Source organism: Bos indicus x Bos taurus, chromosome 11 (genome assembly GCF_003369695.1).
Source record: "Bos indicus x Bos taurus breed Angus x Brahman F1 hybrid chromosome 11, Bos_hybrid_MaternalHap_v2.0, whole genome shotgun sequence".
Classification (NCBI taxonomy): domain Eukaryota; kingdom Metazoa; phylum Chordata; class Mammalia; order Artiodactyla; family Bovidae; genus Bos; species Bos indicus x Bos taurus.
Window position 1 is genome coordinate 3,105,152 of NC_040086.1, and position 23,723 is coordinate 3,128,874.

General features: G+C 38.4%; 1 protein-coding gene across 2 annotated transcripts in view; it reads right to left on the bottom strand.

Annotated features, from left to right (window-relative positions):
• The window catches only part of TMEM131 (transmembrane protein 131), a 185,995-nt gene that overhangs the window by 35,462 nt on the left and 126,810 nt on the right, over positions 1-23,723 (bottom strand). For both annotated transcript variants that reach the window (XM_027554633.1, XM_027554632.1), the window contains exons 8-19: positions 23,573-23,653; positions 20,962-21,112; positions 20,814-20,870; positions 19,850-19,911; positions 10,860-10,968; positions 7,359-7,467; positions 6,373-6,526; positions 6,113-6,283; positions 5,010-5,120; positions 4,774-4,908; positions 1,670-1,774; positions 309-395 (exon numbers count right to left, since the gene is read on the bottom strand). In XM_027554633.1, the coding sequence (XP_027410434.1) occupies positions 309-395; positions 1,670-1,774; positions 4,774-4,908; positions 5,010-5,120; positions 6,113-6,283; positions 6,373-6,526; positions 7,359-7,467; positions 10,860-10,968; positions 19,850-19,911; positions 20,814-20,870; positions 20,962-21,112; positions 23,573-23,653 (1,332 nt within the window). The remainder of the gene's footprint in view (positions 1-308; positions 396-1,669; positions 1,775-4,773; positions 4,909-5,009; positions 5,121-6,112; positions 6,284-6,372; positions 6,527-7,358; positions 7,468-10,859; positions 10,969-19,849; positions 19,912-20,813; positions 20,871-20,961; positions 21,113-23,572; positions 23,654-23,723) is intronic.

A 23,723-nucleotide genomic window follows, 5' to 3' on the forward strand; every position in this document is an offset into this window, starting at 1 on the left:
CTTCCCAACCCAGGGACTGAACCCAGGTCTCCTGCACTGCAGGTGGATTCTTTACCAGCTGAGCCACCAGGGAACCCAAGAACACTGGAGTGCATAGCCTATCCCTTCTCCAGTGGATCTTCCTGACCCAGGATCGAACCGGGGTCTCCTGCATTTGCAGTCGGATTCTTTACCAATTGAGCTATCAGGGAATGATGGTGAGATTAAATCTAATTCTTATTATATACAGTCTAAACAGAGTAAAACGCAGTAGAAAGAAAAATAATTATTAGAAAAATGCTAAGAAGTCTACAAATTAACTGTCTTACTGGAAAGGAAGGTGGAAGAACCATGTGCTTTGGGAAGCAAGTCAAAGAACCCACTGCGATCACAGCCTTCACAGGAATTGTTAGGATCTGTGGAGGGAAGAAGCAAACCGCAGAGAAATAAGTGTGTAAATCCTAGACTGACCTGACAGTTGTTGCGCTATTTTAGGAGATTTAAAACAATCAATCTTGGGACTTACATGAGCAATAACCAACTGGTAAGCAAAATTAAAATCACCCATGCATACTGTTTAATCTATCCATGTACTGTACAAAATGCACTGAAATATACTTCCATGTACTTCTCAGAGGTTCACTGAAAACAAGGGAAATAAGACCAAAAACGGGAAGGAATGAAGAATGGATTTTTCTGCAGATTATTAATTTAAAAAGGAAAGTCCAACTATACTCTTAAAACAATGCATGAAAAATCCAGCATTTTTAAAAGCTACATAGCTCTCTACTTTTTTGTACGTAGCAATAAATTAATGTCAACCTGATTTTTTAAAAAACAAGCTGAATATTCCAAGTTTTAAATCTCAACTCACACTCTATTTGCAACTCACAAGGATACTTTGCTAAGGAAATGTACTTATTTCTATCAAAAGTGATAAATGTGGATTCCTCACTTTCGGAGATAATTAATTTGACATACTCCCAACATATGATTTATTACTAAAAGATCAATTTTGTTTATTCTGAATGAGTTTGCTTTCATGGGTGGCAGGGGTTGTATGTGCTAAAAACAGGTAGGAGAACAAAAGTAGCTTGCTGACTTCAGCAGTGCTCAACTTCCCAAGAGCTTTACAAGAACACATACAAATATTTAGACTTGGCAGAAACATATCCCTTCAAAATCTCATTGAATGCAACATGTCAACCCCACATAAAGTCTTTAAAAAAGTTCACTGATTTTCGTTTGGTTCCTGACTTAGAATGACTCATGTAAACATAATTGTGAGAACTCAAATTAAGATGTGATTTCCTGATTGTATCTTCCTTTTTGGCAACGTTACACAGCAGGATATTTATGACCGCAGAAAGAGAGAGATCTAACCTCAAGAATTTCAGCCAGGGCCCATGTAACGCTACAGCCATTTGTAAGCCATGCTAACAGCAAATCTAAAAGGGCCAAATGCATTTTCCTAAAGTTGCTTTTAGTCAAGAGATTCAGGTTTTATCAGAAAACTATGAGCTAATAAAAAACCATTATTTTGTAAACTATTCTCAGAAGCTTAAGTTTTTAAAAGTATCAAATAGGTAAACTGTAACTTTTTGAATAAACTTAGTTATAAAAACAAAAAAAGGACTGAATTTTTCAGAAAGACCCCACTGACCTGAATCCCCGTAAATAAAGTCCTTACCTCATAGTCTGTCGTGATCTGTATAGCCCCATCATGAATTCCTTCCAGTTTTTTTGCAGTAAGTTTGACTCTGAACACTGCAAAGTATCCTGAAGCTAGTATTACCTGTATGGAGTAGAAATTACATCCTTCGTTAGCCTTGCTAATTGAAGTTTTCTATTAAAATGGAAAAGAAAGCTACAAAAACCCTTCAGTTTTAAATCAGTGTTAACTCATATAGGTTAGGAATTCAAAATCCTAACTAACATACAATTAACACATCATCATGTACAAATATCTCAAAGTAAATAACGCCCATCTCTGGATGTTTATCTATTATACTTATTCCATGGGCTACTGAGAATACTGGTTCCCCAAGGAACAGCTGAATTCTCAGCTGCTAAGTTGGGGAGGGGTGTGGGCCTCATCCCCAAGTCATATACCTGCATGGTCAAAGGGAGCGCAGGCTACAGCAGACGGATACAGCCTTCCCCTACCCTTCAGAAGCCACGTCAGGGCACAAGTACACACAAAGTTGGTTCTGCTTCCAGTTCTGAATTTAACTTTGGCGTGTTAATACCCATGTCTTCAGATCAACTGAGACTGGGTCACACGAAAACATCAAAAAATCAAGGAAAGAAGGAAAAGTTAAGCAAAGCAAGTTTGAAAGAAAGCAGAACGCAGAACATGGATCTTACTTATTTTCTCAAGCTATCCTGCTGATATTTCTGGTGCTTAATCTTTTCAATCGAGAAACTTCCAAAAAAACCATGAAATTCATTTTGTGAAGTTGTACTTTAGTCAGTAGTAGTTATACTTTACCTAGAATTTACATTTACCTCAAAATAACAAATGTGGGTATACCAAACATATCCACTTCCCCCCTTTAGAAGCATTTCTATGTTGGTTTTATGCATTTCTAATGTTTTCATCATGACTGTGACCACCCCAATCAGAGCATGTGTCTGAAGAGCATGGAGAGTTGTTGACAGTGTGTGTTTCATAAGGAACAGGACGCTCATTTAGTTCATATGTTTGGCTTTTTGGAAAATAGCTGGACAACAGTTGAAAGTTTACAACTTAAACTTTACAAATTACAAACTTAAAAAAAAATCCACATTTTGCAGAGTTGTTATTTTGAAGCTGGCAATTCACTACAACTTCCTATTTTAAGTAAGGAAGGGTTCATACAAATGATCTCATCTTTCTATCCCTTGGTTCTTATATTTATGTAGTTTCTTTTTAAGTTTTTATCTTGTACTGGGGTACAGCCCATTAACAATGCTGGGAGAGTTTCAGGTGCACACAGAAGGACTCAGCCATGCACATACATGTATCCATTCTCCCCAAACTCCCCTCCCATCCAGGCTGCCACAAAACAGTGAGCAGAGTTCCCTGTGCTGTACAGAAGGCCCTTGATGGTTATCCACTTTAAATATGGCAGTGTGTACATGCCCATCTCTTATATTCATATAGTTTTATATAAAAGTGAATTCTAAAACCCTGAAGTTTCCAGCAGGTTTCATGTTACTGAGTGGACCCCTCAAACACTTTAAATAAGTGTTAACATGTGCTATTGTAGGAGGAAATGATCCAGAGTCCTAAGATTATTAATTTATAATGTATTATGAAAAACAGTATAATTCAACCATCTCGGATTAGATCTATATACAATTTTACTTTAACTTCGTTGTTGAAATGAACATATTAATAGCTGGTCTCATTATTATCCTTTTTCAGCATTCCATTTGTATTAAAAATAAAATCTCAGCTGGAGTGACAAATATTACTTGTCATGGGCATATTCTTTTTTGTTTTAAAAGGAGACTTTATTTATGAGTCAAATTTAAAACATCATAAATTATTAAAATACAAATACCCAACACTCATGTATCCATCACAATATCTGTATGGAGCTTGAATGCCACACAGCTGCAATTAGAATACACATTATCCAGTATACACATTATCCAGTACTGTTTCCCACTTTTTCATAAGTCCTTTTTCAAATTTTTTACATACAATCCTACTTACAGCTTATCTGCTTTAATATGCAACCATAAAATCGCGACTTTATACATTTGGTTGTGGTTATCTGCAATTATTACTACTACTATCACAAACATCTGCATTCTCACCACTTCTGGCTCTTTAAATGACTTCCACAGGAAGAAGTCCCAGGAGTGGTATACATTGCCAAATTATTCTCTAAAAAACCTGTTTTGGGGAATCTTTCTCATACAAAATGTTTAAATACGTTTTTATGGCCTATGGCATTCCATGGAAAGGTCTTTGTCAACAATCTCTGTGCATAAGGACATCTGCTTTTCCTTCTGTAAAACTGCCATGAGAAGTTCTATCCTAACCTTCAGAGGAGGTTATATTCTGCTCCTTCCAAGTTGCACAGGTGATTCTACTAACTCTGCTCTGAGTAAGTTTAAACTCTGAGATCGCTTTTCAGCAGTGGTGAGGGCCTAGACTGATACATTCACTTGCTCTTGTCTCATGTACTTTTATGACCAACTGTACGTAAGACAGAGTAAAAGTGTATGGGGAGAGCCACACAGAGATCAAACAAATGCTGTTTGTCTCACTGATACTGTCTTCCATCAATACAGAGAACTGAACAGAAGCAGTACTGCAGAACTGAAAACAACTTCTACTAACCTGCAGGGTTCTTTCTCTTGCCTAGTGAACTCAATGAACAGACTCAGTTTAGCGCCCATGGAAACTTCTCCTGTAATGGTACCTGTGCTCTATCTTAACTCCTTTGAGTCTCAAGTGCTCTCATCATGAAAGCAGTGAGTTTAAGTAGATTACCTATAAGGTCCTTTCCACATCAAATAGCCAATGCTGTTATGAATCTCATAATATTTCGAGGAGGGACCTCCCTGGTCATCCAGGGGCTAAGACTCTGTGCTCCCAATGCAGGGGGGCCTGGGTTTGATCCCTGGTCAGGGAACTAGATCCCACTTGCCACAACTAAGAGTTCACATGCTGCAACTAAGACCCAGCACAGTCAAATAAATAAATTAATATTAAAAATAATATCATGAGGAATAGTCTTCTATTTGCGATTTAGACACACATCTAAGTTTAAGGAAACAATAGAAAAGTTTACTTACCGATGACTGGTCTGATAGAGAGGATTTTTCAAACTCTGGAAGGCTTGAGATGATTGTAGTTCTATTGCCTCTTTCAGTAGCTACGAGTTCTATTGATAAACCATCTCCTATAATATGCCAGCTTTTTATAGCCAACTTAAAAGAGAAAGATATGGAAGCAATTATTGCAGCACTATAACTGCAGCATAAAACCTCTAAATGTGATTTAGAATAACAACAGATTTTTCTTTTCTTACCTCAATTGGATTGCTGTTTATAATGGCAAATAAAATATTACTTGCTTCTGTTGCACTCAGTATACCAAAATCTATGAAACGTTCTTCTATTTTGGGGGGTAATACAAAGTACTGGAAAGACAGAAAAGAACCAGATTAGATGTAAAGTTACACTTACGTAACAGTAACACTTCAAGAAAAAGTTAACTATATTAAGGTACACTAAGGTTCCTACTTTTTATGTAAATATACACATACATAATACATAATTAAGAACTTTGTATAATGGAAGTATTTTGAGTACTAGGTGAGATTAAGTGGAGCCCTGGAGATTTAGGCAAAAAGTCCCCAGTCTCAGCAGACTTCACGCATTCATGAAAGCAGCTACAAGCCAGCAATCATTTAAGCAGAAGAAATGCAGAAGGAGTGTCAGTGGTATGATACCGCAGGTCCCTTTGGTTCTAAAGTTCTTACTGATGCTAGGTTTTTGGAGGACCACACTTCTTATCTTTTTGCTTTCTTTTCATCTTTTGCATCTATCAGTTTTCTTTCTTTCCCAAACTTCTTTCATGGATTACCCTAAGGACAACTTTGCTTGGGTTTCCCCCACCTCCCTTGGCTTATTTTCTGTATTAGAAAGACTTCTGTTTCCTTTCCTGTAGTTATTTAGATGACTATTCCATCTGTGTCTTTCTACCCGATTCCCTGTTTCTTATCTGATTTCTTCTCTTCAGTCTTGTGTTTTCAGTTTTGGTCACCTCTTCCCTACATAATTCCCTTTTCACTTGCCCTGTAGTATTTTTTAATTTTTTTTTGCTTATTATGTTTCTTCTGCTTAGTTTGTTTTTAGCTTGCCCATGACTGTAATCATTTAAAAGCAAAATCAAGAGGCGTGGACCTGATCTAAACAGAGGTGTAGCTAGAGAGGTCAACTGTGTCATGAGGAGATACAGCTGCTGGGAGGGTGAACATCTTGGAAGCACAGACTAGGGAGGAATTACAACAACTTGTTAAGTACAAAAACAGCAAAATTTAAGTGTCTGCAACACAACTACTTAATAGTAGCTGAAAACAACAAAGATGTGGAGGGAGTTTAAATTTTAAAAGGCAGGTAACATACTTACATCTAAAAAGCCTGTATATACCCGCACAGGTAAGTGAAACTTAGAGGCATTGGTAATAAGTAAAATATTGTTATCTATGTGCATGGACGATGTGGATGGCATAAAAAATAGAGTAAAAATGTAGCCTGATCCATTTGGTAGAATTAAGACTGGTTTGCTGAAGTTGTGAACCTAGGGGATGATGGGAGAGAAAAAACCATGTCAGTACCGTTTGCTTGGGAGACTGGTAAAATCAAAAGTATGAGGGGTCAGAAACATACTTTAAACATTGTTTTGGCTTCTTCTGGTAGCAACACATCATGAATGAGGATCGCAAAGCTGAAAGTGTTAGTAAGGTAAATTGGCCTTTCCACAGGATCAGCAGGACTGTCTCGAATGTGAAATAATGTTGCAGCGTGATCAAATCCCAAATAACTATTTGAAAAAAACAAAAACAAATCATTTTTATTTTCACATGTTAATTTATAATGCAAGTTCTTTAGTGGTGTGTAATAATTTACGTTTAGCAGTAAGGACTGTTGTTAGAGAATTAAGACTATAAATATTTTAGTGATTGACCATATGATTTAAAAGAAAATTTATTATAGTGTAATAAAAAGAACTATTTGCTACCACATTATATGTAACCAAACAATGAACATCAAGAATGTACTAACAAAAGAAGTTTTAAGCTATTAAAAAAAAAAACAAACATGTTCATCATTCAGTTGCAACCAGCTTTGTTAAAACAAGTCCCTACTAAGCTGGACATGAAACTATTACTGGTTAAAGTAGAAAATTGAACTACATATATTATTACCTATTTGTAAAAAGCTATAATTTTAGAACAGTGTTTAATGGGTTTATAAAGGAATAAAAATGACTTTGTTTCAAGTGACAATATACTTTAATAAACAAGGTATAGTCATCTGCATGTTACAAAAATAATTACAGAAATGAAATGCTTCAAGTGATTTAAAAATCACAGATTCACTTTTCTATTGCATTATGGAATCATTAGGATTTCATTTAAGCCCAAATCATATCATCCCATTTACTTCTTTCTTCTAAAAGTAAAAAAAAAAAAAAAAAAAAAAAATGAACAAAATACAGAAGATTTTTCTCCTTTATGGCTGAAGTTTTTTTAATACTAATTCCATGGAGTTTATGTGAATTTGCCTACTACTTCTGCTAAAGTCAGAGAGTAGGAAAACAGAACTTACTGATTAGTAAAAAGTTACAAAGTTTATTTAAAACAGAAACTCACCCATCTAAAACCTCTGCTTGATATGGTATTTCAAGTTTAGAATAACTCTTTTCCTTTGCTTTCACAGTTATTTTCCCAGAAAACTGAGATGGTTTTTTCGCCTTTGATGCTGAAACGAAGCACAGAAGATAATCTGCCACCTTCTGCTACCAATGAGTTTACACAGAGGAGGATGAGGGTGACTCTGCGTGGATGGATAGAAGTCTTAAAAAGACAATGAGCTTTCAAACTGGCACACAGAATACAGTGACAACACTTTAAGTCAAATATCACATTTTCCATTCAAAAATGGAAAGATATTTCAATTTTCCTGGAACGGGATAAATAGGTAAGGAACTAGCAAGTGAATACCATTCAGGAGGGAAAATGCTATAATCTGAGCTATTTCTCTCTCACCATAAGCTCTGGCTTTACGTACAACAGGGATTGCTCAACCTTGGTGCTGTGAACATTTCAGGTCAGGTAAACTCTGCTGGCGGGTGGGGGGTGCGGTGGCGGTGGGGTGGCTGTCCTGTGCACTGTGGGATGTTGGGCAGTGCTGTCAAAACAGCTTCTATCTGTGAGACATCAGCTGCTTTACCCAAAAGTGTCTGCAGATGTTGCCAAATGTCCCCAAATTGAGAACTGTTGCTTCACAGCTAATTAAGAAATAACATTCCTTGTGTGGTCAGAATCTTGCTATAAATACCGATAAAGTAGCCTGGTGCAAGAAATGCCAAGAGTTATGAGACATACACTCTCCCTGCCATCATACTGTTCTCACAGATGAAGTTAAAACCTTTAAATTTTGGATCACTTGTGATTTTCCTTCTGGAATTACAGAAATAGTCAGTTGGATCCAATCTGGGTACCCATTAGATGTTCCTTTCAAAGCAAATAAAGAACCTGTTTATGTTTATCTCCTTTAAAGTACTTCAGGAACACTTCCACTTATGAGAGGAATTTTATATGTAGGGTCTGCAAATGTGTGTTATCCAACTTTAGCATAAAAAAGGAACAAAATAATGGTATGACATCTAGTACGTGGCTGTGTACAGGCAGTGTGCATTCAGACTTTTACACCTCCCAGAAAGCCCCATTTCCTTCTGTTTACTGTACAGCCGTTTCTGGATGCTTATTTTTTTTTTTTTGCTATTTATTCTGACATAAGGCCTGGTGGCTGCCGTCTATGGGGTAGCACAGAGTTGAACACGACTGGAGCGACTTAGCAGCAGCAGCAAGGTTGGTAACAAGGGCCATAATTTAGGCATTTCATAGTACCTTATCATGGAGAAGGCAATGGCACCCCACTCCAGTACTCCAGCCTGGCAAATCCCATGGACGGAGGAGCCTGGTGGCCTGCAGTCCATGGGGTCGCTAAGAGTCGGACACGACTGAGCGACTTCACTTTCACTTTTCACTTTCATGCATTGGAGAAGGAAATGGCAACCCACTCCAGTGTTCTTGCCTGGAGAATCCCAGGGACGGGGGAGCCTGGTGGGCTGCCGTCTATGGGGCTGCACAAAGTCGGACACGACTGAAGCGACTTAGCTGCAGTAGCACCTTATCAAGTTATATTTTAGCAAATGAAGTGGTTAAAGTGTCAAGAAAATTCAGTTAAAAATCATAAGGAATCATGACTTTAAGAGACAAATGATTACATGGTAAGTCAACATTGCAGAGTGAATATTCGTGGCACGTTCTGAAATTTTTATGTTTATTTTTATAATTAATTAATTTGGCTGTGCTGTGGGGCTTGTGGAATCTTAGCGTCCCAACCAAGACTGAACCAGGGCTATGGCAGTCAAAGTGCTGAATCCTAACCACTGGACCGCCAGGGAATTCCCCCTGAACATTTTCAAAGTTAAGTGAAAAGTGCATTTCTTGATTGATGATTTTCACAGGAATCTCAGTATTGAGATTTGTATTGTAATCTAGGGGTGGTGGTGGGGAAGGAGGGAGCAAGTGTGAAGTGGAGGGATTTTTCCATGATGATGAAAACCACTTTCAAAGATGAGGGGGAGGAGAAGCAGAGGAAACCTCTCCTCTCCCACCTTCACCTTGAGCTTCTTGAAAATGGGCCCTTGCAGAATAAATCTGCCAGTTTTTATAACAAATAAAAAGCACTTTTAAGAAATGTAGCACTTTCTTTAAAAGATGCCTTCTCTTGTCTTTGTGCTAAATTTTACATAATTTCTTTAAGAAACACTTATTTTAGACTCTGTGATCTCAGAAGAACCACCACTCCTGACATTCATTTATGAGTGGGAGCAGTCACCAGGCTGTCAGCACAGGCGCTGGAGAAGGGCGAGGGGCACCACACAGCACAGCTGCACTGCCCTAGTGTGTGCCCTGGCCTTCTTGGACTTAGCAGATTTGTCTGTTCTTAGGGTCAGAAACTCTTTCTCAGTAAGGGAAGGCAATGTACTTGCTGATACTGACACTGATAACTGGCGGTCATGGCTGGTGTCAGAAGACCACTCATCACACATTTGGAAATATCTGTGCCATCAAGCCTTCAATACGGATTATTTTTTGACAGCTGGTTTATGAAAGTGCGCCATGTGTATAATCTCAATTTCTTCAGGCGTTTTCTCGGAGCTTGTGGGATGAATGCTGTGTTGGCAGCCAAGTGTGCAGCTGCTCCAGGCCTTCCATGTGAGAGGAGTGAGCACAGATACCTCACAGACACTGGCCCCACTCAGGGGGGTCCGCAGTGGCCAAACATTCTCTCCTGATGAGGAGCTTAGCTATAAAATGTGGATTATGAGCAAAGATGGCTTTATCATGAGGCCAAAGCTCAAGCTTCAGGGCTCCTCACTTGGATAGGCCATTATGAGAAAAGCCCCATTTGGAGTTTCAGCTTTCATTAAATTTAATCACACATTTAGACAGCCATTAAGTTACTACTCAAAACATTTTATGATAGCAAATGCAGTACATCTTCTAATTAAGTAGGCAAAACTGAATAAAAACCTGCTATTAAAACAAGCTAAAGTCTGAGTTAACAGTTCAAAAGTCAAAATACACAATATACATGCTTGAAATAACTGTTATTTAACTTGACAATTCTACGATAAAGGCTGTCATTTTAGTTTAGATAGGACTGCCTGCCTTGTTTATAAAAGCCAAAATATGGAAATGTTACAGAAAATACTTTACTTCTGCTCTAAAATTCAAATGTGCTTCTGAAATTCAAGTATGTATCAATTACAAAAATTAATGACTTCATAATTAAGACAAAGCTTAATAGATACGTATATGAAAGAGCCTAGATTAAAAAAAATTTAATTGCAATCCTAATGTATTTGCTAATACTAATTCAGGTTTATGAAATTATAATATTTACTTTCAAGAAACAATCAAATAAGAGTTCATGATGGTTTACAAGAAAAACCAATCTGACTAGTATTATAAAATCTAACTGTAAAATGGTCTGGGTTTTTATATTAAGATGTCAACACAGATGTCGTCTAAGTTATCAAAATAAGACCACTCTATTAGAAAAAGTTGAATACTTACCATCAAAACTAATACTTGCTACCTTGGTATATTTACTTTCTGAAGCTTTTAATGTAATTGGTTTAAAGTGTACAGTGACAGCATCATTTTGTGGTGTAGGTCGAACACTCTGCAAAGAGAAAAATTTACACTGCATTATTTTAGTCTAGTGGTCCAGTTTATACTGAAAAGTGTACTGGAAAAGTGAAGCAGAATCAAAATCTGAAAAGTTTAAGTGGTTGCTTTAAATGGAGTAGGCTAAATGATAAAATCTCAATTTCAATAGACAGTCTTTATGAAATAAAATGATGACCAGAAGGAAAAATGTGTGATAGATAAGTGAGTATTAAAAAATCTAAAGTCAAACTAGGGCAGTGAGTATAAATACATAATAAAGAAAAAAGATTTCTTTTTAAAATGAATGTCTAATTCACATATAAGAAAAGAGGATCTTTAGGGTTTACAACAGGGGCTGAGGGGCTGAATGGTGAAGTGGATGGCAGGAATGTGCAACCTAAAACAGGTCAGAATGCTTTCAACTTAAAAGAGTTGAATTTAAGAGAGTTTGAATTTTCTATTCAAAAAGCTAAGCTTTCCAGGTGGCTCAGTGGCAAAGAATCTGCTTGCCAACGCACAAGATGCAAGAGACACAGGTTCAATCCCTGGGTCAGAAAGATTCCCTGTGGTTTGCAAAAGAGTTGGAGATGACTTAGTGACTAAGCAACAAATGTGCCTAAAGAGAAAGAAGGACAGTCCTTTGAAGGCACAAGAAGCATCTTAGGAGAGTGAGAGGAACGCTGTCGCTCGCACCATGTTCAATCACAGGAAAACAAAGTTGCTTACCTACAGAGATGACAGATACTGCTTCTGAGTTCCAGTCAGCCCCTCCCATTGCTGGTCAGTGACTCAGCTGTCAGGGTGTCTTTACTGGGCCTTGGATGATGGTCCTCAGGAGGACCCTGTGGTTTTCTGTGCTGGAAATCTTAATTGCCTTAGCTCTTGGCTGCAGGCTCTCCCAGCATTTTATCTCTTTCTTCTTCTTTGAGAACTCTTACTTTGCTTCTGAATCGCTAATAGGGGATGGGGGTGCTGACGGGTTCATATCAATATATTTGCTATCAATAATCCTGCTGTTATTAGCAGTCATTTAAAGTATGAATCTTCTCCTTCCTTGAAGGGTATGCATGTGTATATGTATTGATATGTATTTTTAACAGTAAAACAAAGCAGCCTGACTATAAGATAACTGGAGAAAGTTCATTTGGTTTCGTCATACTATGCTACTATATTTTTTCAGAAGGAAAGGAAAGCAGTACAGAAACCCAGAGTGATGAGTTTACAACAAAAGAATTTTAACTATTTAACCTGCAGTGTAAATTTCTGTAAGCTGCAATTTACTCTGGGCCATGTTTCTTCCTGTAAAATTGTAGGGGACGGGATTAGGTTATTTTCTAAGTTTCCATCAGGGGCTTCCCTGGTGGTTCAGTGGTAAAGAATCCACTTGCCATTGCGGATGTAGGTTCAATTCCTGGGTCAGGAATATACCCTGGAGAAGAAAATGACAACCCACTCCAGTGTCTTGCCTGAGAAATCCATGCCTGGCTACAGTCCAAGGGGTAGCAAAAGAGCTGGACATGACTCAGCAACTAAACAACAACAACAAAGTTTTCATCTATCTAAAAAATGTGATTCTATTAATTTTGTTGTTTTTCTTAGAATTAGTCGTATTTATCCTGAGGGCTTCCCTGGTGGCTCAGACGGTAAAAGCGTATGCCTGCAATGCGGGAGACCTGGGTTCGATTCCTGGGTCAGGAAGATCCCCTGGAGAAGGAAATGGCAATCCATTCCAGCACTCTTGCCTGGAAAATCCCACGGACGGAGGAGCCTGATAGGCTACAAGTCCATGGGGTCGCAAAGAGTCGGACACAACTGAGCGACTTCACTTTCACTTTCTTTTCATCCCGAGGTCAGGATTTATTTTGAGAAATGATCACGTAAAGCTTTGTAGTTTACAGAGGACACATTTGGTCCCTAATTCTTTCACTTGCTCTGTTGACTGTGATACAGCAGCAATGGAACCTTGACCATTTTCAAACACGCTTAAAGACTGTAAGCTGCAGTTCATCAGTAGTAAGCACGAGCCTATGCCAGAAACAGCTAAGCAATGGTACTTCTTACCACACAGTCACTGTTAAGTAGTAAGAACTTAGTTGATGATAAAAAATGCTTTTCTTGTATGAAACACACTTTAAGACTTTCCTTACCAGAGGAAAAGTTTATATCCGTATTATTAATATTACCTTAAAATAACAGTCATATTATTTTACCAATAGTAGTATTACTAATAGTAATATTATTTACACTAATAGTAAAATAATATTCAATTGACTCATGTTTTGTACAAATGGTCTGAAGTGTTCACTTACTACCATTCAAAGAAAAAATACCCCAATCAGTTAAAAACCCGTTTTTCAAGGAAACAAAAACAAAGCAAAACAAACGAAAGACTTAAACAGTTGGCTCATTCTGGTGGCTTTAAATGAAAAGTAATAATCAGAAACTTGTAATAAGCATATTTATACTAACAATATATTTCAGCATCAGTCACTAACTGTTGTTTACTTAAAGATAATTGAGAAGTGGAAAAAATGTGGCAAGATTCCCAGGAAAGGCAGCTTGCATAGGCTCTAAATATAGTTCCAGTCTTTCTCACGACATTCATACCCAACTATGCTCAGTAACTCTCAAGTGAGATACCAGGCCCAGGACATTCTGAAACGACTCAACTGCTTTAAGCAAGCAAGCAAAAAAAAAAAAAAAAAAAAAAAAAACCAACCTTCTGGTATACAGCAATTGTACTGTTAATAGTAGGTGCACAGGTTTTCTAAGGCTCAAGTCAAGTTGACAAAGGTAAAATTTAAGAACATCTATGATTTCTTATTAGTTAGCAAGGAAACGTCATACAAAGGTGTTTTAAGACATCTCAAGCAAACTTACTCCATTATTTATACAGCATTAATGTTTTATAAATGTTGAGGAAAACTATATTTTCAAAGTTGCACTATAGACGAGCTGTGTCAGGAAGGCTCGAACCTGGGTATCTTGCTTACTGATGGTGAGGAGCTTATATTAGGAATTGCTTACTTTAGTGTGTGTGTGTGGTCAGTCATGTCAGACTCTTTGTGATACCATGGACTGTAGCCCATCAGAGTCCTTTGTCCATGGGATTTTCCAGGCAAGAATACTGGAGTGGGTTGCCATTTCCTTCTCCAGGGGATCTTCCCAAACCGCATCTCCTGCCTTGGCAGGTGGAATCTTTACCACTGCTCCACCTGGGAAGTAGTCTTATATCTTGAAAAGTGAAGAGACACTGAATTCCCTGAAGGGAGGGAGGCAGGGACCTTTCTCATATGCACCAGTCTGTAGGTCTGGCATACTACGGAAGAACCCTGGGAAGCTCTCTTAATACTCAGTTTCCATGGCAGACGGGTCCATCCCCTGGCTGATCAGGCAAGAAGTCCAAGCTATCATCATCTCTCAACTGGACCACTGCAACAGATTTTTAACCTTCTTCAGTTCATTCTCTAAAAAGCAGCTACAGTGACTTTAATAACACATAGATCAAATGATATCACATCCTTGCTTAAAATTCCGTAATTTTCCATTGCCCTTATAGTAAAACCAAAACCCCTCCCAGGAGCCCGGGAAACCCTGCTCGACCCTCCAGCCCGTCTTTTGCATCTGAGCCCAGTGAGTTTCAACATTTGCAGCTGCCCTCAGGTCTTTGCACTTGCTCATCCCTGTGATGGAACACTTGTCCACCAGCTCTGCTTTCCTTATGGGGGCCTGCTTCTCACTCTTCAGTTTCTACCTCAAATGTCAGCTCCTCAGAGACAGCACTACCTAAACCAACTCCTTCCTCGACTTACACGCCATTCGGTTTATTTCTCAGTTTACAATAATGTTGCATACCTGTTTGTCTGTCTCCCAACTAAAAAAAAATGAGCTCAGTAAGGGCAAGACCTTGGTTCCCTGCTGTATCCTGAGTACTCAGCACAGAAGCTGGCATACAGCTGATACTTACTGAATATTTACTGAATGAGTGGATGAGGGAATGAATGAATGAATGAGGAAATAAGTCTACCATAACACAAGCAAGAGTATAGGCTTCAGGTGTTAGAAGAAAACATACACAGGTAGGCACAGATGTAGATCTAGGACAGGTACATAAACCAATAGGCTTTTAATAGGAATACTGAATATAAAATCAAAATGATATAGTCATAAAAACTTGATTGATAAGCATACCTAATATACTTTCAAGTAACTTTTGCATTTAATATGCCAGCAAATTTGGAAAACTCAGCAGTGGCCACAGGACTGGAAATGGTCAGTTTTCATTCCAATCCCAAAGAAAGGCAATGCCAAAGAATGCTCAAACTACCGCACAATTGCACTCATCTCACACACTTGCAAAGTAATCCTCAAAATTCTCCAAGCCAGGCTTCAACAGTACATGAACCGTGAACTTCCAGATGTTCAAGCTGGTTTTAGAAAAGGCAGAGGAACCAGAGATCAAATTGCTAACATCTGCTGGATCATCAAAAAGAGAGTTCCAGAAAAACATCTATTTCTGCTTTATTGACTATGCCAAAGCCTTTGACTGTGCGGATCACAATAAACTCTGGAAAATTCTTAAAGAGATGGGAATACCAGACCACCTGACCTGCCTCCTGAGAAATCTGTATGCAGGTGAAGAAGCAACAATTAGAACTGGACATGGAACAACAGACTGGTTCCAAATACGAAAAGGAGTATGTCAAGGCTGTATATTGTCATCCTGCTTATTTAACTTATATGCAGAGCATATCATGCGAAATGCCGGGCTGGATGAAGCACAAGCTGGAATCAAGATTGCTGGGAGAAATATCAATAACCTCAGATACACAGATGATACCACCCTTACGGCAGAAAGCAAAGAAGAACTAAAGAGCCTCTTGATGAAAGTGAAAGAGAGGGGTTAAAAAGTAGGCTTAAAACTCAACATTCAGAAAACTAAGATCATGGTATCTAGTCTTATCACTTTATGGCAAATAGACAGGGTAACAATGGAAACAGTGACAGACTTTATTTTTTTGGGCTCCAAAATCACTGCAGATGGTGACTGTGGCCAAGACATTAAAAGACGCTTGCTCCTTGGAAGAAAAGTTATGACCAACCTAGACAGCATAATAAAAAGCAGAGACATTACTTTGCCAGCAAAGGTCCATCTAGTCAAAGCTATGGTTTTTCCAGTGGTCATGGGACAGATGTGAGAGTTGGACTATAAAGAAAGCTGAAAGCCAAAGAATTGATGCTTTTGAACTGTGCTGCTGGAGAAGACTCTTGAGAGTCTCTTGGGCTGCAAGGAGATCCAACTAGTCAATCCTAAAGGAAATCAGTCCTGAATATTCACTGGAAGGACTGATGCTGAAGCTAAAACTCCCAATACTTTGGCTGCCTGATGCAAAAACTGATTCACTGGAAAACACCCAGATGCTGGGAAAGATTGAAGGCAGGAGGAGAAGGGGACGACAGAGAATGAGATGGTTGGATGGCATCACCGACTCAAAGGATGGGGAGTTTGAGCAAGCTTCGGGAGTTTGTGATGGATAGGGAAGCCTGGCATGCTGCAGTCCATGGGGTCGCAAAGAGCTGGACACGACTGAGGGAACTGAATTTTTGCATTTTATATAGCTGAATTTAGTTACTTTAAAAGGTCTGACTCATTTTCCCTATTTGGAAAAGAAGGACCTGTGTATCTTACAGGAGAGTTGCATCAAATAAGATAATCCATGTAAAGAACTTACCATAAAGCCTAACTCATGGTAAGAGCAAAAATGTTCACTTACAATGTATTCTAAAACTCCTTAATAAAAGAGAAAAGTAGGAACGTGGGCCTGTTTATACTTATGTTTACTGTAAATGAATTAAATAGTAAATTTTTTTCATTCACATTCTTAGAATTGCTGATTTCATTTTTCTAGAAAATGTTTATTTTTCAAGACATTTGGGTCCATTCATTGTATGTAAAAAGTTAGACCAGAATGTGTGGGCTAAGAAAAGGCACCTCCCCAATAAACGTCTGAAGTGAAATGAAATTCATTGAGTTGTGTCCCACTCTTTGTGACCCCATGGACTGTAGCCAGCCAGGCTCCTCTGTCCATGGAACTCTCCAGGCCAAGAATACTGACTCTGGATCTCCTGCATTGCAGGCAGATTCTTTTACCATTTGAGCCACCAGGGAAGCCCTCAAGCCTGTACATATGGAGACAGGACTTCAGGCCTGAAATCTGCCCAACAAGCATGAGAGCTCCTACACTGTGTGAGACAATCCACAGGATCAAAGAAACCAGTAAGAGACAGACAGCAGGCAGAACACACACAAAATAATAACAATTATCTGGTGTCTCAAACTGGGGCAACAGCAGGCCCTCCACCCACAGCCAAGAGTCTGACCTGTACGCACGTGCGCGACTGACTTTAAAGGGGACTCCCAGAATGAAGCCAGATGGTGAGTTTCAGGAGGTCCTGCAGAGGCCAGGCCTCTAGCATGTGGGCCGGAAAGGGAGGTGTGCACACAGCATCACGTATGTGGTAACTGAGCTCCTTGCTGCCAGCTGGGCTCCAGAGGAAATTCTGGACCCAGAAGTTCAGAGAACAAAAGCAGGCTGTAGCCAAAGCAACCTGGATAGACTGAGCAGAAAGAGTCACATCCCGTGACAGAGGAGACTCTGATAACACTAACCTGGAAAAGTCTGAAGAAAAAGAATCACAACTCCGAGTATAAAGTGAGATTCTGAAATGTTATAATAGAGTGGTGATTCTTAGGCCTTTTCATTTCCCTGGTAAAACCTGAAATGTGTGTCTGTGTCTGTAAGGAAGTCTAACTTTTTATTTTTGCAAATGTGAGGATGTTGGGGATGAGGGGAAGAAGGAGAAATTCCTACTCTCGTAGTTCTACCTTTGTTCATAAAACAAAGGGTAGTTTAATGTTGAACCAAAAAATACTAGAGGAATTTAACAAAACCAAAGGTTGGTCCTCTGAAAGGGTCGACAAAAGTGACAAACCTTTGGATAGACTGAAAATTGTTTTAAATAGAGAGGAGACACAATTTCTAAAATCAAGAATGGAAGGTGGGCCATTACTCTCTACCTCACAGAAAATAAGAGCTTTATAAGTAAACACTGAACAATGGTATGCCAACAAATTAGGTAACTTAGATGAAATGAAAAAATTCCTAGAAAGACAGAAGCTACTGAAACTGGCTCCAGAAGAAACAGAAAATCTGAATAGGCCTATAGCAAGTAAAGAGATTGAATTAATAATTTTAAAACATCCCATGAACAAAAGTTTAGGTCCAGATGACTTCACTGGTGAATTCCACCAAACATTTAAAGAAGAATTAACACCAATCCTTCACAAATTCTCCCCAAAAACAGAAGAGGAAAGAATACTTTCCCACTCATTCTATTAAACAAAACAAAACAAAACTCCAAACAATCCTCCCCAACTATGTATTACCTTTATTTATAAAACAACAAATATTTTAACGTCAAAGAAGTAAGTATATTATATCAGAATGGTCCTTATCCAGAAAGGGTGTTTATAACTTTATATTAATTATGTTGACATATACACACACTCATATTTTTATAAACATTTACATTGCTCATTTTTCTATAGACTCGTGAAAACTTCAATACAGATCAAATAATCCCTAACCCCTTAATATAGCAACAATAGTCAGCATTTTGTTTGTTTGTTTTTTAAAGAAAAATACATTATCAGGGTGGCAGGGTCAAAGGAGCTGTTTCTTGTCATCTATGGAAGGGTCCCGGCCCTTGAAGACCTCCCTGAGGAGCAGGGGCCTGAACCCCAGTATACTTAGCAGGTCTAACACTGGAGTGGTAGGAACCGCAGGCTGGGGTAGTTTCAGCTCCACTGTATCCTAGGGGAAGCTCTTTACAGACTCCATTCCCCTAACTCACTCCCAATTCTCCTACCAAGCAAGAAATACTAGGTCATATGTCTGACAGGACACTGCTTAATCTACAACTCTCCCAGTAAGCAAGGTCACTGTGCATTAAAATGTGGCTGCCTGGGGTGACCATCTCTCCCATTACTTGGGGATTGTGTACCCTCTTCTTCTCGGTCTCTACTCCATCAGTTGGTGGTAAATTCTGGGTTTGGGTAGAAATGGACAATGGTTTCTAAGTCTCAAAGCCCATCTGATCTATCTCACTTTTATCAGAGTTCTCTGAATATAGGTTTTCTGACACCGGCACAAGTTATAATAAAAATACACTGCTTTCCTCTTCCACTATTCTCTGTGTAACTTGGGGATCTCACCTCCATGACCAGGAGGTGAGGTCATGGGCTAAAGCAAAATCTGGATACTCTAGCTCCCTCAAACCATCGCATGGCATGCCAATTCCACACAAGGCATCAAAGTCACTTGTTCCATGCGTATGCGTGAGACGGCGAGAGGACCCTGGTTCCAGCGTGCTACGGAGGTAACTATGGCCGATGCTAGTCAGAAGGGGCCCCTGTGTCACAGGTTAACAGCACTCGACCACTACCTATCACATCTCTCTGCTTCCTGATTTCTCCTTTCAACTCATCTGAATCTTATATCTCTTTTTTACTTAACCATACCTTAAGTCTAACAACCTATTTTTCTTTATACACAGCACACAGATCCTAGGATTCATCAGAATCCACAGGCCTAAATAGGAACCTCATGAACGCTAGTTCAGAGTCCTTGGAGAAGACTGTTCACATGCCCTTCTCATCCTTAAAATCTGATCAGACAGGCAGAACAGGTTTCCTATACTCTATTTTGAACCAAAGTGTCACCAGGTCACCACAAAACAGATATCCTTTACAGCAGGAGTTTATTTTATAACTTTGATATAAGTTTAAAAACAAAGAATATATAAATTAGGAAAAAATGTAAGCAAAAACTTACTGTTATTGGTACATCTTTTGTTCCTGAATTTAATAAATGAAGATTTAAAACTTTTGGTAGATCTGTTAAAATTAAGGAAAAGAAACATTTCTTAAAGTGGTATGTTTTCTATAACAAGTTAGAATCTTTCTCTTCTATCAGTTTAAATATATTTTAGAATGTGAAGTAGAATGACAATCACATTTATAAAAAGAATGTGACAATAACATTCCTAGACAGGAACTGCCTTACTTTTAAGGACAGTGAGTACTGTAAGAACTAAACAATCAGATCAAAAAACAAACTTTTCCAGTGAAATTGACATCATCACCAATCTTTCAGTTTTCCAGCAAAGCACAATGAAGCAATTCAATAAAGTACAATATGAAAGTATTATAGTAAAACCAAATCTAACCTTCAAGAATGGGTCTTCAATCCTAAACAACCAAATTTCAATTACATATGGCCCCATAGGAGGAAGCCTGTATTACATGCCTTCTTTTTTTATTTTAATAAATCCTCTTTGGTTATTTTCAATTTTAGAATTTGAATTCGTTCTCTGACCTCAGGGACTGATTTCTAACATTACATTATTATAATGCAACTGAATTAATCCATATCTAAACAAAAATTCAGAAGTAAATCTACTTCCTTTATTTTACAATTGAAAGATTTAGTATAATTAAATAGGTGAGAAACTGGATTAAGAAACTACTTTCTGCCTCAATCTTCCATTAAGAAGACTTGACTTAAGTTATCCATGACACTGCTTTCCCATCTGGTAAGCAATGGCATCCCTCAGAAGAATGGGGTGTAAACCCCTAAGGGCTCTGACTTCCCAGAAGCAGACTTCTAAAGATCATGTAATACACTGAGAAATAACTTTCAAAGCTGAACTAATTACAGAGGAGTTAAAGGAGAGCCATTTAGCGATGAATACAGGGATTTTTTAAAAAGACTTCATGACACTATCTCTTTTTTTTACCTTGTGTTCGCAGTGTGCCAAAATCTAACATTTCAGTTGAGGAATAAATTCCAGGAGCTTGGAAAAAAGAAGAGTACACAATTATATTTCATCTTGCCAGAGTAAGATGTGCTGAAGACAAACCATGCTCCTTTAGTCATCCACTCACCTGTTGTGACTTCCACTTCAACCGGAAGGATGATAAACTCCGTGCTGTCTGAAGCATTTGTCTTTATTCTTATGAAAGCTGTGTGATTATCTGCTTCTCTAGATGAAAAACTGGCTCTCATCACTCCCTTGGTTTCATAAGGAGGAATTTCCTGACAAGTTAACAGACCAGAATGTAGCAAAACCACTACAGTTTATTGAATAAGATGACATCACCTAAAAGATGCATTATTATTTTATATAGAAAAAAATACTGCCAATTAAACAAACACATTCATTTCACTGATTATACTGCACAGTCCAATTTTGGAGGATGTTAAATGATACAAATGTGTGTATCTTAAAATTGATGAAGTTTGGTATATAAATTTGAGCAAAACAAAAAAGAGATAAAATTATATGAAAACAAACTGTCAGCTGCAAAGCCATCATTAAAAGGTAGAGTCCAATTTTTTTGCTGTATTGGTGTGCTTGTTTAGAGGAGTTCAGTCCAAATCCTCTAAACAATAAACACATCACCATCAAAGAGAAATTGCTTTCCCAGACATTCACAGGACTCTCTTTAAATGATAACTAAGGGAACACAGACTTGGCTCTCCTTTCGTTTAAAACCTAACAGAACAAGCTTCCCAAGCAAATCCACAGTTCAACAAATGTGTTCAGTAAGGCTCTTAGCGTGTAAAGTAGCATAACTTTTTAGGTTCGTAAAAACATACATATACACTAGAGGGAAGAGAATACAACATATACACTAGAAGGAAGAGGCACTGGAAAAAACACTTTTTTTTGAGGTACAAATCTTTTCCTGCTTTTATAATAAACTGGCTTCACTGGGCAGAGTTTCAGAGTTTCTCTGCACATACCTTTTGGCCTATTTTAGGAAATCCCTGTGGTTCAGAATGTACTGGTCTTCATTTACCTCCATTCTCTTAACTTTCTAGACTCAAAGTAGAAAAGAGGTGACTGGAACCCTCTCGGGGCCATAAGAGACGGATCGCCCACACCCCCATCTCCAGGAGCTGACTGGGGTTTGCTCACTGAAACAGGCTGGGAGTGAGGTCAAGGCCAGCTGCCTTCTCTAGGCCAATCCCACCCTAGATTTGTAGGAATAAGAATCACTATTTTTTCTTGCAGCTGCTAAGAATATTAAAGCAATTTTCCATGTCTGCTACATTACAGTTCTTAATTAGAAATCTGAATTCTCTAATGTTTATTAGAATCCACTTCGGCGTGTGTGCCAAGTTGCTTCAGTCGTGTCCAACTCTTTGTGACTCTATGAACTGTACCCGCCAGGCTCCTCTGTCCATGGGATTCTCCAGGCAAAAATACTGGAGTGAGTTGCCATGCCCTCCTCCAGGGGATTTTCCCCCAGGGATTCAACCTGCGTTTCTGATGTCCCCTGCATTAGCAGGCGGGTTCTTTACCACTAGCGCCACCTGGGAAGCCCATCACAGTAAATTCTTAGTTCTTCTATTTAGAATTATAACACGAATTTAATACCTTATAATCAATTATATAAAGCATTGCTTTATACACAATTTCTCCCAAAGTCTTTTCAAACAAAATCATAATTTCAAGGCAAAACACTTTTGTGAAAGGATATAAAAAGGCTGTCCATTACATACCTTTCTACTAGCTAGAGTGTTTCTATATCTTAGGAGTTAACTTAGTCACTGACAATTTGGTTTCTAAATGTTCAAGTTAACATCCTAAAAAATGTCCCCTGCACATCCCTTCCTTCCCTGGTTGAGACTGGTCAGATGACAGAATCAAGAGGTGGTGTGTTTTTAAATTAACAGGGCAATTAACAAAGAAACTCTGATCTTCAGAACTTATTCATGTGGTGAAGTCTACGTGTCTTCAATTATGGATAAGCAGTGATTTTAGCGACAAGCGCTACATATTCTATGCCTTTCCCTTTTCTGATTAAAGCTGAGTAGACAACATTAAAGAATAAAAACAATCCTCCTATGGCAGGAACCTTTGCAAATTAGGTAATGGCTACCTATTCATTAATCTGGTTAATATTTGCTAATATTCTCCAAGAGAAAGTGGTTCTCTCACCACTTACACAAACTACTGATACATCTTCAACAGCATTAAATGTGGATGTACTGAGAGATCACCTAAGAACTTAGTCTCTAAGTCATCACAAGAGCCTATGTTCCCTCTGCAAACGCCATCTCCGCCATCAACAATAAGTTTGAATGTTCAATTATGTACCTTTAAAAATACCATGAATCCCTTCCATGGTTTTTTCTTTTTTTTTTTCTTCAATTTTAGTGTAAAGCATATTATAAACGATTAGATTCAGAAACAACTTTACCAATATTATTCTGTAGAAGAATAGTTAAAATCTCTTCCTTTCCACACAGGGGGTTAAAGGTTCCACCAATTTTGTTCACTGCTCTTTCCAAAAATGATTAATACCACTCTACTACTCTCAGTCTCTCCAGTTTTCAAATATATTTGATACACATTTAATGCTAAGACAGTAATTATGGAGACATCACCCGTATTTCTTTGGGTGATAAGCAGTTATGTGTTTTCTGGTGCATGTAAGGAAATAACTGGTTTCAAGCACTCTCACGCGAGAACACGTCTGCACTCACCCACAGCTTCCTGGTGCCTCCCTGCTGCCCTGTGGGAAGTTCAAGGTGAAGGTCTCCTCCACTAGAGTACATTTCTACAACCTGAGACAGAAGAGTACATGATGGTTAAGTAAAAATCATATTCTCGATGCAAGTGATTTGCTGTTATGTA